The 16,591-nt window shown below is 55.8% G+C and overlaps 2 protein-coding genes across 3 annotated transcripts; both read left to right on the top strand.

Annotated features, from left to right (window-relative positions):
- The first annotated feature begins 1,658 nt into the window (after positions 1-1,658).
- Positions 1,659-10,331, top strand: wrap53 (WD repeat containing, antisense to TP53). Of its 2 annotated transcripts, none has more exons than XM_088628280.1 (12): positions 1,659-1,850; positions 4,591-5,154; positions 5,288-5,420; positions 5,519-5,614; positions 5,706-5,814; positions 6,017-6,105; positions 6,255-6,345; positions 7,042-7,174; positions 7,869-8,077; positions 8,244-8,347; positions 8,528-8,671; positions 9,549-10,331. In XM_088628280.1, the coding sequence occupies exons 2-12, from the start codon at positions 4,812-4,814 to the stop codon at positions 9,766-9,768; spliced, it is 1,671 nt and encodes a 556-aa protein (XP_088484406.1). In that variant the 5' UTR covers positions 1,659-1,850; positions 4,591-4,811; the 3' UTR covers positions 9,769-10,331. The 2 variants fall into 2 exon arrangements, with proteins under 2 accessions (XP_088484406.1, XP_088484405.1); XM_088628279.1 differs by having other exon boundaries at positions 1,660-1,850; positions 5,516-5,614.
- A 156-nt stretch (positions 10,332-10,487) lies between these two features.
- On the top strand, positions 10,488-16,183 carry LOC148672504 (uncharacterized). Its single transcript, XM_088628281.1, has 6 exons — positions 10,488-11,712; positions 13,284-13,459; positions 14,056-14,301; positions 14,486-14,613; positions 15,150-15,219; positions 15,643-16,183. The coding sequence occupies exons 1-6, from the start codon at positions 11,541-11,543 to the stop codon at positions 15,877-15,879; spliced, it is 1,029 nt and encodes a 342-aa protein (XP_088484407.1). The 5' UTR covers positions 10,488-11,540; the 3' UTR covers positions 15,880-16,183.
- Positions 16,184-16,591: the final 408 nt, after the last annotated feature.

Below are 16,591 nucleotides of genomic sequence, written 5' to 3'. Positions count from 1 at the left end.
TTTCCAAGGATCATTTAAAGGAGACAGTGGCAGTGCTTATGGCCGACACGCCCAGACCATCCATTTTCAATACCCACTGCAAGAAGTCAGGGCGCAGTTCAGCGTAGTTTGGAAATACGTTCATTACAGACTGAGAGAGTGCGAACGCTGACACATCGTGTTCTCTCATTCCGCCCAGCCATTTTCTATCTGCTTTTTTCAAATCAGGTTCACAAGCGTGCCGGAGCCCATCCAAGCAAGCAACGGGCACCAGGCTGGGCACATCCTGGTTGGGATGCCAGTCTATCGCAGGGCACACACTCACACACACACAGACACACACACACTCACCCCAGGGCCAATATTCCCAGAAGCCAATGAATCCTCCAATCTGTTTTTGGACGGTGGCAGGAATCTGGAGCACCTGTCAGGAATGGAAGCTTAAAGATGACCCTGTGCAGGGCTAAAAGGGAAGTAGCAAACTCTGTAGCGAGGTCCAGAAACACTAGGCAAAAATCCCCAAGCCAAAAAAGGAGCCAAAAAGACCGAAAACCGGTAGAGGCAAAACAAATCCGAAGATGTAAGGCGAGAGCGAGAAACCAGGAAAGAGGCGAAGGACAGTAATTCTCTTAAGAAGAAAGGCGTTTGAGATGTACGCACACTATAGGAGCTCAGGGAGATTCACCACAGTAGTGAGCGAGGAACAGGGGGAACTAAAATAGTGAAGGCAGGGGAAAGTGATAGGCTAATCACTTTCATGTGAGCGTTTGTGAAAGCGGGCACGCGGGGATTTAATAATTAATAATTGCTTACACTTATATAGCGCTTTTCTGGACACTCCACTCAAAGCGCTTTACGGGTAATGGGGACTCCCTTCCACCACCTGGATGATGCGACAGCAGCCATAGTGCACCAGTACTCTCCTCACACACCAGCTCTCAGTGGGGAGGAGAGCAGAGTGAGGAAGCCAGTTCAGAGAGGGGGATTATTAGGAGGCCATGTCTGGTAAAGGCCAGGGGGAAATTTGGCCAGGACGCTGGGTTAAACACCGTCACTATACTGGGGCATTAGGACGCACACAGACTGCAGGGTGAGCCACCCCCTGCTGGCCCCACTAACACCTCTTCCAGCAGCAGCCTTAGCTTTCCCAGGAGGTCCCCCATCCAGGTACAGACCAGGCTCACACCTGCTGAGCTTCAGTGGGCTGCCAGTCGTGAGTTGCAGAGTGATATGGCTGCTGGCATATGTCTGATTAATTTATAGTTTAGGTGGGTAGCTGCGTCAGCATGCGTAGGCTGCAAAGGAACAAGTAATAGGTTTATTCCATGCTGAAAAAAAGAAGAAAGAGAACACAACGTTTCGGCCGTGGAGCCTTCTTCAGGTGTCCTGAAGAAGGCTCCACGGCCGAAACGTTGTGTTCTCTTTCTTCTTTTTTTCAGCATGGAATAAACCTATTACTTGTAATTTATAGTTTATCCAGTGTGTTCTTGTTTCATTTTTTTTCCGTTTATTGTGTTTTTTCTTTTTCTTCTTTATCACTACACGGAGCGTACTTGGGTTTGGAAAGGCGCTTTATAAACACACGTTGTAAAAAACAACACAACTTGTTAATGTTATAACACGGTGGTGCCAATAAAGCTCTTTCAAATTGAAGCTTAGATCTCGCGGGAGTTAGGGGAAGCGCGCGATATTTTAGCGTGGTTGTCATGGCGGCCTCCTCCAGGCTGTGAGCGAGTAGCGTGATTCCTGGCTGTGGGGACGTCTTGGTACTGTTTTCACATTTTATTGCTCTCTTCCCCCAACTTCAGTACGTCGAGTCCGGATCACCCACAGAGGAGGGCAGAAGCACAGTAAGAAAAGAAGGAGAGACGGTAATTTCCCCCATAATTTTTATAATTGCATCGTAGTTTCTCGCGTGTTGGAAGAAGAAATCAGGGGCAGCTGGTCACTGGCAGAGCAGCTAGTATATACTCGCTCTATTTTCCTTTGCAAGTTATTTGTGTGTTAATCATGGAAACGGAAATCTTTGCTATGGTACCGTGACGGGTTTGGTGGTCTAAGAAACGAGCTGTTTCGTCTTCAGTCTCCCAGGAGAGCCTCACAGCGTTCGGTGATGTGGACGAGTCATGTCGGTCAACTGTAAAATATAACAGCGGTGAGATCTGTCGGTTGCTGATTCTAGTTCTACTACCGCGACTGGAATCATCACTGTTTTCACTTCCCACTGTGCTACTGGAGCACAGACCCCTGCAGGACTGTTCTCACTGCTGCCCTGTGCTGATGAAGCACAGACCCCCACAGGACTGTTCTCACTGCCCCCCTGTGCTGATGAAGCACAGACCCCTGCAGGACTGTTCTCACTGCCCCCCTGTGGTACTGAAGCACAGACCCCTGCAGGACTGTTCTCACTGCCCCCCTGTGGTACTGAAGCACAGACCCCTGCAGGACTGTTCTCACTGCTGCCCTGTGCTGATGGAGCACAGACCCCTGCAGGACTGTTCTCAATGCCCCCCTGTGGTACTGAAGCACAGACCCCTGCAGGACTGTTCTCACTGCCCCCCTGTGGTACTGAAGCACAGACCCCTGCAGGACTGTTCTCACTGCTGCCCTGTGGTACTGAAGCACAGACCCCTGCAGGACTGTTCTCAATGCCCCCCTGTGGTACTGAAGCACAGACCCCTGCAGGACTGTTCTCACTGCCCCCCTGTGGTACTGAAGCACAGACCCCTGCAGGACTGTTCTCACTGCTGCCCTGTGGTACTGAAGCACAGACCCCTGCAGGACTGTTCTCACTGCTGCCCTGTGCTGATGGAGCACAGACCCCCACAGGACTGTTCTCACTGCCCCCCTGTGCTGATGAAGCACAGACCCCTGCAGGACTGTTCTCACTGCCCTCCTGTGGTACTGAAGCACAGACCCCTGCAGAACTGTTCTCACTGCTGCCCTGCGCTGATGAAGCACAGACCCCTGCAGGACTGTTCTCACTGCCCCCTGTGGTACTGAAGCACAGACCCCTGCAGGACTGTTCTCACTGCCCCCCTGTGCTGATGAAGCACAGACCCCTGCAGGACTGTTCTCACTGCCCCCCTGTGCTGATGAAGCACAGACCCCTGCAGGACTGTTCTCACTGCCCCCCTGTGGTACTGAAGCACAGACCCCTGCAGGACTGTTCTCACTGCCCCCCTGTGGTACTGAAGCACAGACCCCCACAGGACTGTTCTCACTGCCCCCCTGTGGTACTGAAGCACAGACCCCTGCAGGACTGTTCTCACTGCCCCCCTGTGGTACTGAAGCACAGACCCCTGCAGGACTGTTCTCACTGCCCCCCTGTGCTTATGAAGCACAGACCCCCACAGGACTGTTCTCACTGCCCCCCTGTGGTACTGAAGCACAGACCCCTGCAGGACTGTTCTCACTGCCCCCCTATGCTGATGAAGCACAGACCCCCACAGGACTGTTCTCACTGCCCCCCTGTGGTACTGAAGCACAGACCCCTGCAGGACTGTTCTCACTGCTGCCCTGTGCTGATGAAGCACAGACCCCTGCAGGACTGTTCTCACTGTCCCACTGTGGTACTGAAGCACAGACTCCTGCAGGACTGTTCTCACTGCCCCCCTGTGGTACTGAAGCACAGACCCCCACAGGACTGTTCTCACTGCCCCCTGTGGTACTGAAGCACAGACCCCTGCCCCCCTGTGGTACTGAAGCACAGAACCCTGCAGGACTGTTCTCACTGCTGCCCTGTGCTGATGAAGCACAGACCCCTGCAGGACTGTTCTCACTGTCCCACTGTGGTACTGAAGCACAGACTCCTGCAGAACTGTTCTCACTGCCCTCCTGTGGTACTGAAGCACAGACCCCTGCAGGACTGTTCTCACTGCCCTCCTGTGGTACTGAAGCACAGACCCCTGCAGGACTGTTCTCACTGCTGCCCTGTGGTACTGAAGCACAGACCCCTGCAGGACTGTTCTCACTGCTGCCCTGTGCTGATGAAGCACAGACCCCTGCAGGACTGTTCTCACTGCCCCCTGTGCTGATGGAGCACAGACTCCTACACTTACTAGGCATGTGGTGCTAGAGATACTGCTGCTATTCCTGCTGGGAGTACTGTTGTTTACTTTGGTTGTTGTGGAAGTGCAAGCAATTTCTATTGTTATGAAAGCCCCTTGCACTGTTAATGTCACTTGTGGCACTGCTGTGAACTCTTTGCATGCTTTGCATACTGCATCACAGCAGCAAATTGCAGCTGAAAATGCCTCTCTTATTCCTGCTTGTGCTGCTCGTACTCTTATTTCAAGTAGGTAACTGTCAGCATGTGTAGGCTTCAAAGGGGCAGGTTAAGTTTTATTTCAAGCTGAAAAGGAAAGAGGCACAATGTTTTAGCTGCGGAGCCTTCTTCAGGTCTGAAGGCAGGTGAAGAAGGCTCCACAGCCAAAACATTGTGCCTCTGTTCTTTTCAGCTTGGACCTTTAGCTGTTCCTTTGCATACTCTTATTTCCCCTTAAATCCTGCTGCTGTTGGTCCATCGCCCTCCGCTGTTTCTCAGCTGTCGAATCCGAAGGTGGGGAAACTCAATCCTTCCATCTCTCCTCTTTCCCGCGTCTCTCCCAGTCCGCTGTGTGTCCCGGGAGCCGGAGTCGCAGAGCTGTGATGAGCGCGGTCCCCCCCAGACGCCCCGCCACCGTGCCACAGCCGGGTCCCCAAGGGAGACGCAGTAAAAACTTCAAGAAGCACTACCCCAGTAGCACCCTGCACACCTCCATCTGACCCGGGGCCAGGGGCGGAGGGGAGAGGAGGAGGAGGAGGAGGAGGAGGAGGCGACAGCAGGCATCATGGCTTCCCCTGTGCAGACAGGGGCAGTAACAGGCTCTGGCCAGGAGGGGGAGCCAGAGATCAAGCCCCCCGTGTTGAACCCCCAGGCCCAGAAAGAGGGACCAGAAAGGGAGGGGATGGTGGAGGAGGTAGAGAGGGAGGAAGGCTTGCCCCCAGCGGCCAAACTGCCCCGACTCGGCAACGGAGAGGAAGTGCCCTCAGTGGTCCTACCTGCTCTAGAGGGAGGTACCGACGAGATTGGGATCGCTTTGACCTCTGACCCCAGGGCACCTGAGGACCCCGGTTCCTTGCCTGAAGGCGTCGACTCGGGTCGTGACCCTTCGCCAGCGCCGGCTGAGGCAGGTCTGTGCGGGCTTGTGGGTTCCCTCGGCGTGTCCGTCTCCTCGTGTCTGCCCGTGCTCCCTGGGTGAGGAGGAGTCGGTGGGGGGCACCCCTCTTGAGCCGTGCCCTGTCTCACTCTCCGATTCTCTCTCAGTGTCGCCCCAGCCTGACGCGGCCCCGGGCGCGAGTGCAGCTGCTGAGCAGAACGGACAGAGCCGGGAGCCCCCAGATGCCGAGGAGGAGAGGGGGAGTGGGACCGAGTGCATCTCTGAGGAGCAACAGGACTAGTAAGTCCCCCAAATTTCACCTGTCTGTCCATCCGTCCGCTCTGTCTGCTGCCCGTCAGTAAACCTCGGCCCTTCTGTCTGTCTCTCTCTCTCAGTAGCCTGGGGTTCGAGTTCAGCCAGAACCCGCAGATGTTAACAGGAGCCTGGGCGGAGTACGCCAGCACCCCCGAGAACTACCTCAAGGGCTGCAAATGGCAAGGCTTGTTGTTGACGTACTATGCCTCCGAATAGCCCCATGCCCCCCTGCACGGGTAATAGAGGGAGTGTCCTGCTGTCTCTCCCCAGGGCTCCGGACGGCACCTGTATCCTGACCAACAGCGCCGACAACGTGCTGCGCGTGTACAACCTGCCCCCGGAGCTCTACAGCCAGGAGTGGGACCTGCTGCCCGAGATGGTCTGTCTGCCTGCCTGCCTGTCTGTCCACGCGCCCTCCTCTCCCCGCTCACCTGTCTGTCCGTTGACCTGCATGCCCTCCTGTCCGCACACCTGCGCCATCCCGTTTGGCCGCCGGACTGCTTCCCTGATTCCCGTCTCTGCTGGGCTGCCTCCTCACTGCTCCGTTGGTCTCTCCCTCCCCCCCCCCCCTCCCCCTGCAGAGCCCTGTGCTGCGGATGGCCGAGGGGGACACCATCTACGACTACTGCTGGTACCCCCTCATGAGCTCCCTGGACCCCGACACCTGCTTGTGAGTATCCGCCCCTGGTTTGCTTTGCTCTTCCCTTTCTGTGGTGTAGGAATAAGTTGTGTTATTGCGTTATGGAGGAAAAAAACCTTGTTTTCTGATTTTTTTTCCTTTCTTGTCTCAACCCCCCCCCACCTTAATTTCCCCCCCAGCATAGCCAGCAGCAGTAGGGACAACCCAATTCACATCTGGGACGCCTTCTACGGTGACCTCCGCGCAACCTTCAGGCCCTACAACCACCTGGTGAGAACAGCGCCCCCTGGCTGGGCTACCTGTGCACAGAGGGCAGAGGACATACAAACCCCACACAGACAGCACCCCCAGGCTGAAGCACAGTGCCCCTGTGCAACCCCTCTTCACACATATGAGCCTCAAATGGAGGACACAGTGTGGCGCTGTGGGGCAGTTGCGTCTCCCAGGCTGTGGGAGTGTTTCCTATAGGGCAGCGGTTCCCAGTCCCGGGCCTGGTGACTCACACACACCGGCTGGTCTGTGTACCGGCCGAGCCCTCGGTTACACCATCAAACCCTTCGTTGACTTCATAATAATCAAAGATTCGTTTGAAGTCTGGAACGTGTTGGAGCTTTGATTCGTGTATTCTGAGAGAGAAATAAAGTCCCAAACTTGTAACTGGAAACCAAGTACAAATTTAGCAGTGAATCTAAACTTCTGAGATCAATTAAGGCTTCAGGTATGTAATGAAGGGCAGGGAATGCAAGCCGACAGGTGTGTGTAGGTCACCAGGATTGGGAACCCCCACCTGTAGGGTCTACGGACCCCATCTCATTGCCACGCAGATCCCTCTGCGAGCCCCCTGTCCCGTCAACACCTTTTCTACTGGGCTGTGGGTCCTGCAGGGGCTCGTGGTGGGGTTCCGGTGCTGGCGTCGGGTCGACCTGCTCCGAGCGTCCGCCTCTGACTGTCCGTCTGTCCCGCCAGGACGAGCTGACCGCCGCCCACTCGCTGTGCTTCACCCCGGACGGCGCCCAGCTCTTCTGCGGCTTCGATAAGATGGTGCGCGTCTTCGAGACCTCGCGCCCCGGCAGGGAGTGCGAGAAGAGGCCCACCCTGGGTGAGCCCCCCTTTCGATCGATGGCATCCACTCGTGGGTTTTTTAGAGAGTTTTGATTGCTTTCCCAGGTGCCCCGCCCCGTCGCTTCTCTTCCGCCTCTCGCCCCGCCCTGTCTCTTATCTCTACCCTCTTCTGCCTCTTGCTCCGCCCTCTGCCCCGCCCTCTCTTCTCTTCTGCCTCTCGCCCCGCCCTGTCTCTTCTGCCTCTTGCCCCGCTCTCTGCCCCACCCTGTCTCTTCTCTTCTCCCTCTTACTCCTCCCTCTGCCCCGCCCCGTCTCTTCTCTCTACCCTCTTCTGCCTCTCGCTCCGCCCTCTCTTCTCCGGCCCCACCCTGTCTCTTCTCTTCTGCCTCTTGCCCTGCCCTCTGCCCCGCCCCGTCTCTTCTCTCTACCCTCTTCTGCCTCTCGCTCCGCCCTCTCTTCTCCGGCCCCACCCTGTCTCTTCTCTTCTGCCTCTCGCCCTGCCCTCTGCCCCGCCCCGTCTCTTCTCTTCTGCCTCTCACTCCGCCCTCTGCCCCGTCTCTTCTCGTCTGCCTCTCCCTCTGCCCCACCCCGTCTCTTCTCTTCTGCCTCTCGCTCTGCCCTCTGCCCCGCCCTGTCTCTTCTCTTCTGCCCCGCCCTGTCTCTTCTCTTCTGCCTCTTGCTCCTCCCTCCCCTGTTCCTCCCTCTCACTGCCCCTCTCTCTCCCCCCTCAGTGAAGAAGCAGGGTCAGAGTGGTATAATCTCCTGCCTGGCGTTCAGCCCGATGCAGCCAGTGTACGCCTGTGGCTCCTACTCCCGGACAGTGGGGCTGTACTCGCTCGAGGAGGGCATCCCCATCGCCGTGCTCACCGGCCACCAGGGCGGCGTCACTCACCTGCTCTTCTCCCCCGAGGGGAACTTGCTCTACACCGGGGGGCGCAAGGTGAGGGCACCTCTCTCTTCCCTCTTCTCCCCCTTTTATCCTTCTGAAGAAAAGACTGAACTTCTGACTTGTCCTCTTTATTCCAGTTTGTAGCCTTTGCTTTGTCTCTGTTGTGAGTTTACTTTGACTTGTTTCTGAAGTGTCTCTCTCTGTCTCCGTCTCCCAGGACCCAGAGATCCTGTGCTGGGATCTGCGGGAACCGGGCCGGGTTCTGTTCTCTCTGCGCCGGACCGTCACCACCAACCAGAGGATCTACTTTGACCTGGACCCGTGAGTCTGAGCACGGATACACGCTACACACATGCAGGACACTTCTGCATGCTCCCAGCCAACAGGAGCGATTATCTTTGTGGGAGTGGACTTGTGAGAGACGGGGGGTCACGGTGACACTGTCCTCCTGCTCTGTTCTGGAGTCGCAGCTTTGCGGTAAACCTGCTCTTGTCCTTCCAGGTCTGGCCACTATCTGCTGAGCGGAAGCACTGAAGGGGTGGTGTCAGTGTGGGACACATCCATGGCGCCCCCCATTGACCAGAACCCGGCACTGCAGCCTGTGCTCCAGTACCAGGCCCAGGGGGACTGCACCAATGGGATCAGGTGAACAGCGGCTCTGTGTGCTGTGAAACCATGGCAGAGTGTCCTGTGTGCCGTAACGCATTCACAGACCGATTAACCTCTTGTATAGTGACAGATACTCCGGCCCGCCGTGCACACTCACTCATTCCAGTAGCTTGAAATGTTCTCTGAAAGATTTAGGTCCAGATGGGGTCATATCCCCTGGTTTTATCAATGTAAGGCTGACCTGTGGTTTCTGTGGCCCAATCCGAGCAATCGCTCTCACCTCTCAGCAGCTACAACTGCTTTTCCCCGACTGCTGTCCCAAATGGGACAAAAAATACTTGAACTGGAGCTCAGCAGGTGTGAGCCTGGCCTGTACCTGGATGGGAGACCTCCTGGGAAAGCTAAGGCTGCTGCTGGAAGAGGTGTTTAGTTGGACCTGTAGGGGGCGCTCACCCCACGGTCCGTGTGGGTCCCAGAAATAAAAACCTCCCAGGGCATTTCTCGAAAAGAGTAGGGGTGTTACCCCGGTGTCCTGGCCAGGCTTCTCCCTGGCCTTTACCAATCATGGCCTCCTGATAATCCCCCTCTCTGAACTGGCTTCATCACTCTGTTCCCCTTCCCACTGAGAGCTGGTGTGTGGTGGGTGTACTGGTGCATCATCCAGGTGGGGCTGCACACTGGTGGGGGTGGAGGGGACTCCCTTGTTTTGAGGGGAGTGTCCAGAGCAGCGTCCTATAAATGTAAACAATAATATTGTAATATTTATTACAACCACCACCACCACCACCACCCGTCGGCCGCCTTCCGGCCCTGTATCCACAGCTCAGGAGAGCAGGAGAGGTGTTCCACAGCACCCCCTAGAGAAGTGTCCTGAAACGTGCATCTCTCTCTCTCTCTCTCCCTGCGTCCGCAGTCTTCACCCCCACATGCCCCTGCTGGTGTCCTCCTGCGGGCAGCGCCAGTTCGCCGAGCCCAGCGACAGCGAGGGCGACTCCGACGCCGAGGGGCTGGTCGTGCTGCGGCGCCAGTCCCGCGGGGAGAACGCGCTCGCGCTCTGGTGGGCCGGCCCACACGGGGGCGGCGGCGGTGGGGGGGCTGGCCGGGACCCTCTGTCGGCGGAGATGAGCAGCTGAGCTGGCGCACACCCGGCCTGGGACGAACCATTGTCATGCCTGGGCAGGGGGAGACCAACTCCAGGAGCGCCACTCCCCCCGCGTCTGGCCCATACCAAACTGGTGCTGCAGCAGAGGGCACAAACTGTTTCAGAAAAGGGATTTTTCTGTGTTTATTATCCCAGCTGAACCCAGAACTAGGCACCACACCCCCCACCATGATGGAATGTGCCATATCTGTCTTGGGACTGCAGTTTTTTTATGACTCTTCCACCTCAACTTTGCACAAAGATGGACGACTTCTTGTGCCTTTTCTGTTGTAAAACAGGAACTCGTGTGTCGCAGTTTACAGCAAAGATCCCTCTATGGTTCCTGGGAGTTTTTTCTCTCTCTCCTTCATCGATGTGTCTCTTTCCTTCTCTCCTCCTCTCTCTCAGGGGAGCTGTTGTTCCCTGGTGTGTAATTTTTAAAGCGTTTCTGCAGGAACGGTTTGAGGACCGAGACAACACCAGAATGTCACTTTCTGCGCCTTCGACCTGTGTTCTTAGCACACAGCCTTGTACATGATATATTTTTGTAAATGGTGTGGTTGTACCCTGAGTCTTGATTTGTGGTCTGATATGAAGTGCGAGGGCTGTAAGAAAGGGGTTCCTGACTTCATCCAAAAGGCTCTCCCGTCTTACAGATCACCCTGAATTGGGGTCTCTAGCCCAGGGGAGCCCCACTCCTGTCAGTCTTACAGATCACCCCGAAGCGGGGTCTCCAGCCCTTGGGCGCCCCACTCCCGTCAGTCTTACAGGTCACCCCGAATCTGGTTCAAGCCCTGGGGAGCCCCACTGCAGTTAGTCTTACGGGTCACATGCTTTGAGTCTTCAATGAGCTGGATGATGCGTGTGGTTAAAGAGATATTCTGGAAGCCATGACCTCTGTGTGTCTATGAAACGCCCTTCTTCCCCTTTGCTGGCGGGAAGTACTGCTGGAAAAGGGGGACCCCCATCAGCGCAGAGGCAGTGTTGAATTAAAATCAGGAACACAGACTAGAGCCTGAGACTCGACCGATGTGGAAATTGAAGTGTAGGAGTGATGTGTAGGTCTGCCGTGAGGCAGTAGGCTCTAGCTGCAGAGTTCTGGACTGATTGCAATATTTCGAACACCAAGCGGAGAGGGGTGTTGGGGAGCCTGTAGGATACAGAGTTGCAGAAATCAAGCCTTGCTGCGGTAGAAATGCATGAGTCAGGCATGGGGCATCAGACATTGATAGAAATTGCCTAAGGGGGGCAACATTTCTAAGGTGAAAAACAGGTTTTAATAAACATTTTCACATGGGGCTCAGAGGACAGGAGAGGATGAAGTGTGAATTGCAGGTTCCTGACTGTGACTGATGCCTGAGTGGCCACGCCATCCGCCATTACTGTGAAGCTCTCCAGCTGTTCCAGCAGATGTGTCCTACCCCCCAGTAAAAGTTGTTTTCCCACTATTTAGCTTCAGAGAATTTGACGCCAACTGGAGTTTGAGTTTATCTTCACACACGCGCAGTCCGCAGTTCCTCACTCCCGCAGATGAGGTGAAGTCAAGGTTTAGGCACTTGATTACATGAGATTGGAGAAGTAGCCGGCTGGCTGCACTACAGCCCTTCGGTTCATTATACTCGGGCTTTTCCGTAGTGTACCGGGGCGCGCAGGCTCGCCGTCGCCATCTAGCGGCCGCGTTTCCGTAGTGCGCCCCCGGCTGGGCAGGTTCTGGCGTTGCCGGGCGACGAGAGAACGCCGCCGGTCTCCGCGAGCTCCGCCGCCATGGCCTCCTACTCCGCTCGGCCCGGATGGTGGACAGCGGACACCGCTGGACCTCTGCGGGGGTCAGCGTGTTTTATCCGCGGGGACACGACCTCCAACAGCCGGCTGCTGGAGCGGATCGTCAACCGCGGCACTCTGTCCACTCAGCGGGCCACCCACCGGCACATATTGGGTGAGCTCCACCCCAGATTCCGCCGCTGTCGCTGGATATATTTTCTGCTTTTATGAAGTTTTAGGATTTAATGAAGACGGTTCTTAAAACTATGAATCCTTTTTTGCATCTGGCTTCAAACGGAGGGTCCGTCGTTAACTTGGCTCACGGAGCCGTTGACAAAACTAAACTTAGATACTTTATTGATCCCGTGAGGGAAATTGCAGAAGTATTTACCTTACTTGCTTTGCAAGAAGGTAAATAAATGCTGCGTGGGGTCGTGTTCACTCGGGATCTGTGGACATGTACAGTGTAACGCGAAACGGATGTTCACGTGTAAACATGTAAACTGTTTTAACAGTGAAACCTTAAGTGTTTTTTTTTAAATCATTTTTACGCCTTGTGTTTGGCACAAGAGCCGTTTCCACGAGCGTCAGGACTGTCACGGGGAACGTGCCCAGCGTGGCGGTGTCTCCGACAGGAGGCGGTCGGTCTGAGCTCCCGTGACCGCTGGGGTCACGGATCTGAGTGACCGCGGGTCGTTACCCGGGGCTAGAGAGCGACACACAGGGAGCAGGTCTTTCATTCCTGTGAGTGTGTGTACGGTCAGAGCATGCAGCTACTCCCAGACAGTACACACACACAGAGCGACAAACATACAGTACACGCACAGACAAAGACCGACAATACACATACAGCACATGTAGACAGTACACACACAGAGTGACAAACACACAGTACACACACAGGCGGTAACACACAAACATACAGTACACGCACAGGCAAAGACCGACAATACACATACAGCACATGTAGACAGTACACACACAGAGTGACAAACACACAGTACACACACAGGCGGTAACACACAAACATACAGTACACGCACAGGCAAAGACAGACAATACACATACAGCACATGTAGACAGTACACACACAGAGTGACAAACACAGTGACACACACAGGCGGTAACACACAAACATACAGTACACGCACAGGCAAAGACACGGGGAGGAGGGAGACTCTGCTGCACCAGCTGAGTGAAGGGGGACAGTAGGGAGAGCAGTCTGCACAGATCCAGAGTCAGCACTCCTACAGACAGTGTCCCGGGATCTTTCATGTCCAAACAGGACTGGATGTCCGTTTGCTGTCTCAGCCACCAGCTCCTGTCCTCTGTCCTCCCCTCACAGGGGTGTTGGTTGTGTCCAGAGGGCTTAGAGTTCACCAATCACAACCCTAACCAGGCCCAGCTTTGCTTCTCTGCTGACAGCTGATGAGACTGAGGCAGCTGCCCTCCTGCACACAGGTCAGGGGGAGGAGGGAGACTCTGCTGCACCAGCTGAGTGAAGGGGGTGCTGTAGGGAAGCCAGACTGCACAGATCCAGAGTCAGCACTCCTACAGACAGTGTCCCAGGATCTTTCATGTCCAAACAGGACTGGATGTCAGGTTGCTGTCCTCCCCACACAGGGGCGTTGGTTTGGACACTCTGGTCCAGTGGTCCAGCTCGCCCGCGCCTGGGCGATGACTGACCAAGCAGGCAGGATCTGTCTGGCTCTCTCCCTGCTGATCACCCTGTCCTGCACTCGCCAGAGCTGGGAGACCAGCGCAGCGCCAGCCCAGCGGCGCCACCGCCTGCCGGGCGTCTCGAGGACCGCGGGGCAGCGGCCCCAGGGGAGGGCGACCCCCGCTGGCGGGAGGGGGAAGCGCCGGAGCCCCGGGGGACGGCGGAGGACGAGAGAGAGAGGGCGCTGGAGCAGCAGAGACTGGTAAGAGAGAAAGCCGAGCTCCTCCATCACTCAGGCGCCAGAGAAGACGTTGGTGACCCACACACGCTGAAGTCACCTCCAAGAGACGAGGGGCTGTTCCCTCTTGAACCCCTGTGTTTACAGCAAGCTGTCTGTGTATCATCCTTTCATCCATCCATCCATCCATTCATCCTCTCACTGCTTCATCCAGTTCAGGGTTGCAAGGGAGCCGGAGTCTATCCCAGCAGGCAATGAGCGCAAGTCGGGGTACACCTTGGACTGGACACCAGTCCATTACAGGACATCCACACACACTCAGGCACACATGGCTGGGCGGCTTGTTCCACACTCCCACCGCTCTTTGTGTAAAGATGTTCCTCCTGTCCTGACAGGATGGGTGGAGTATCGGCTTCACTGACACATTGGAGCAGTTTGTTCCACACTCCCACCGCTCTTTGCGTAAAGATGTTCCTCCTGTCCTGACTGGATGGGTGGGGCAACAGCTTCACTGACACATCTGTCCAAATTCCAGTCTGACTGTGTTCCCAGATTCTCTCAGTGATTTTCATGTCCACTGCTCCGTGATGCCTGTCCATCAATCCCCTCCCCTGCCCCAGACCCTGCAGGCCCGGTTCGAGGAGGCCCTGTGGAACCGGGACCGGCTGGAGGCCGAGCAGAGGCAGAGGCTGCGGGCGCGGCTGGCGGCCCGGGCGCAGGAGCAGGCCCGCGCGCTGCAGGCCCGGCTGGAGGAGGAGCGCAGTCGGGCGGTCAGGCAGGCCTGCGAGGCGCTGGCCGCCAGGCTGGGCCGGGAGGCGGAGGAGCGGGGGCGGGCGGAGGCGGAGAGGGTGCGAGCCGAGGCGCAGGTGAGGCCGCGGGGTGTGTGTGTGTGTGTGTGTGTGTGTGTGTGTGTGTGTGTGTGTGTGTGTGTGTGTGTGTGTGTGTGTGTGTGTGTGTGTGTGTGCCGGGATGAAGAGGAGATCTGGAATCAGGGATGTACGGAATGTGTCGGCGTGTTTGACGACGTTGGGAAGCCTCTGTCTCTCCCAGGCGGAGCTGTTGGAGCGCGTGCGGCAGGCGGAGGTCCGGGTTCGAGAGCAGTGTGAGAGAGACGCCGCGCGAGAGAGACGCGCACTGAGGGAGGAGCACAGCCAGCTAGAGGCGGAGCTGAAGGAGCAGTGAGTCTGGCTGTCTTCCACTGTGTAGACACAGTACACACATGGTACACACATGGTACACACACACGGTACACACATGGTACACACACACGGTACACACACACAGTACACACATGGTACACACACACAGTACACACATGGTACACACACACGGTACACACACACAGTACACACATGGTACACACACAGTAAACATGGTACACACAGTACACACATGGTACACACACACACACATGGGACACACATGGTACACACACATACACATGGGACACACACAGTACACTCACACACACAGTACACACTCACACTCGATACACACACAGCACGCTACAAACTCACACACACAGTATATATATTCACACACGCACGCACACACACAGCACACCCACACTATGCAGCGTACAGTTCAGGCTCACACTCGCAGGCTGTCCTGTGCCCTGGGCACAGTGACACTGCAGACAGACTCAGGCAGGGCCGTCAGGGACAGAGGGTTACAGAGCTGACTCTCAGAGACTGTCGCTGCTTGTGTGTTGAAGGATCGGAGAGCTGCAGGTGAAGGTGCAGAGGGTCACCAGGGAGAAGATGCTCTATGAAAAGGAGTTTAAGGTGCCAAAAATGACATTAGATGTTTAACATTGGATTTGCATGAACTTCCTTCAGCACAGCATCCCGTCTGAACATGTGAACACTCTCTCCCTCTGCTGGTTTCCACCGGTGCCTCTCTCTCTCTCCCTCTCTCCCTCCACCCCTCCTTCTCTCTCCCTCTCCATCCTTCACTCTCCCTCTCCATCCTTCACTCTCTCTCCCTCCACCCCTCTTTCTCTCTCCCTCTCCATCCTTCTCTCTCCCTCTCCCCCACCCTTTCCTCTGCGCTCCTTCCCTCCCTCTCCATCCCTCCCTCTTCCTCACCTTCTCCCTCCATCTCTCTCCAATCCCTTCCTCTGCATCTCTCCTTCTCTCTCCCTCTCTTCTATACTTTCCTCTTCTCTCCCTCCCCCTCTCCCTCCCCCTCTTTCCTCTCTCTCCCAGGAAGTCCAGGTGAATTACCGCCGGTTTGTGGACCTCACCGACTCCAGCCTGCACTCCGACTACCTGCTGCGGCTGCGGCGCCTGGGCCGAGAGCCAGGATTGGCCGAGACGGGGGTCCAGACCGATGATGTCGTGGACGTGGCCCCGCCCCCTGAGTTAACCCCTCCCCCTCGGGGGAAGAGCTTGAGGACAGACTTCGACACGATTAATCGCCTCTTACCCGTCGCCTACTTTTAAATCACCAAAGATGCTGAAGGCTGCGGTTCACTGGAGAGTTACGCCTGTCGGTTCACTTCGATCACAACATGAACTGCAGCTTGGCTATAAGGAATACAATCTTTCTGTGTCTCCATTGTTGAGAAAAAAACAATCCTTTTATACATGAGAAGATTATCATTTTTCAGTAATCTAGCCAAGGTTCGTATCCCATTACATGTATTGTGTTTGCTCTACTGTTTTCATTGTGTAATCTGCCTTGACAGTGCTCTGTACTGAAAGGCACTATAGAAGAATAAAGCTCATTGACTATTGATTAACTATTCCCATGGCCTCAGCAGTCTCAGCTCTCACCTCAAGCGACAGGATTCTCCCCAGGTGTCCGCAGGCAGAACCGCTTACCCGGGCTGCAGCGGGCCGGAACCTGACCCGGTGGACAGGGGACTACAGCCAGGGGACTGAGGCACACTGAGCGGGACTGCTGGCACTGCAGGGCCCCGGGAGAGAGGAGTTTACACCTCTGTACAGTGACCTACACTGAGCTGGTTCACTTTACACCCTTTATACAGTGAACTACACTGAGCTGGTTCACTTTACACCTCTGTACACTGAACTGCACTGAGCTGGTTTACTTGACACCTCTGTGCAGTGAACTACACTGAGCTGGTTTACTTGACACCTCTGTACACTGAACTGCACTGAGCTGGTTTACTTGACACCTCTGTGCAGTGAA

This window comes from Lepisosteus platostomus, chromosome 4 (assembly GCF_059453375.1).
Source record: "Lepisosteus platostomus isolate fLepPlt1 chromosome 4, fLepPlt1.hap1, whole genome shotgun sequence".
NCBI lineage: Eukaryota > Metazoa > Chordata > Actinopteri > Semionotiformes > Lepisosteidae > Lepisosteus > Lepisosteus platostomus.
Note: the sequence above shows the minus strand (reverse complement) of the source record. Positions and strands in the feature narration are given on the sequence as shown.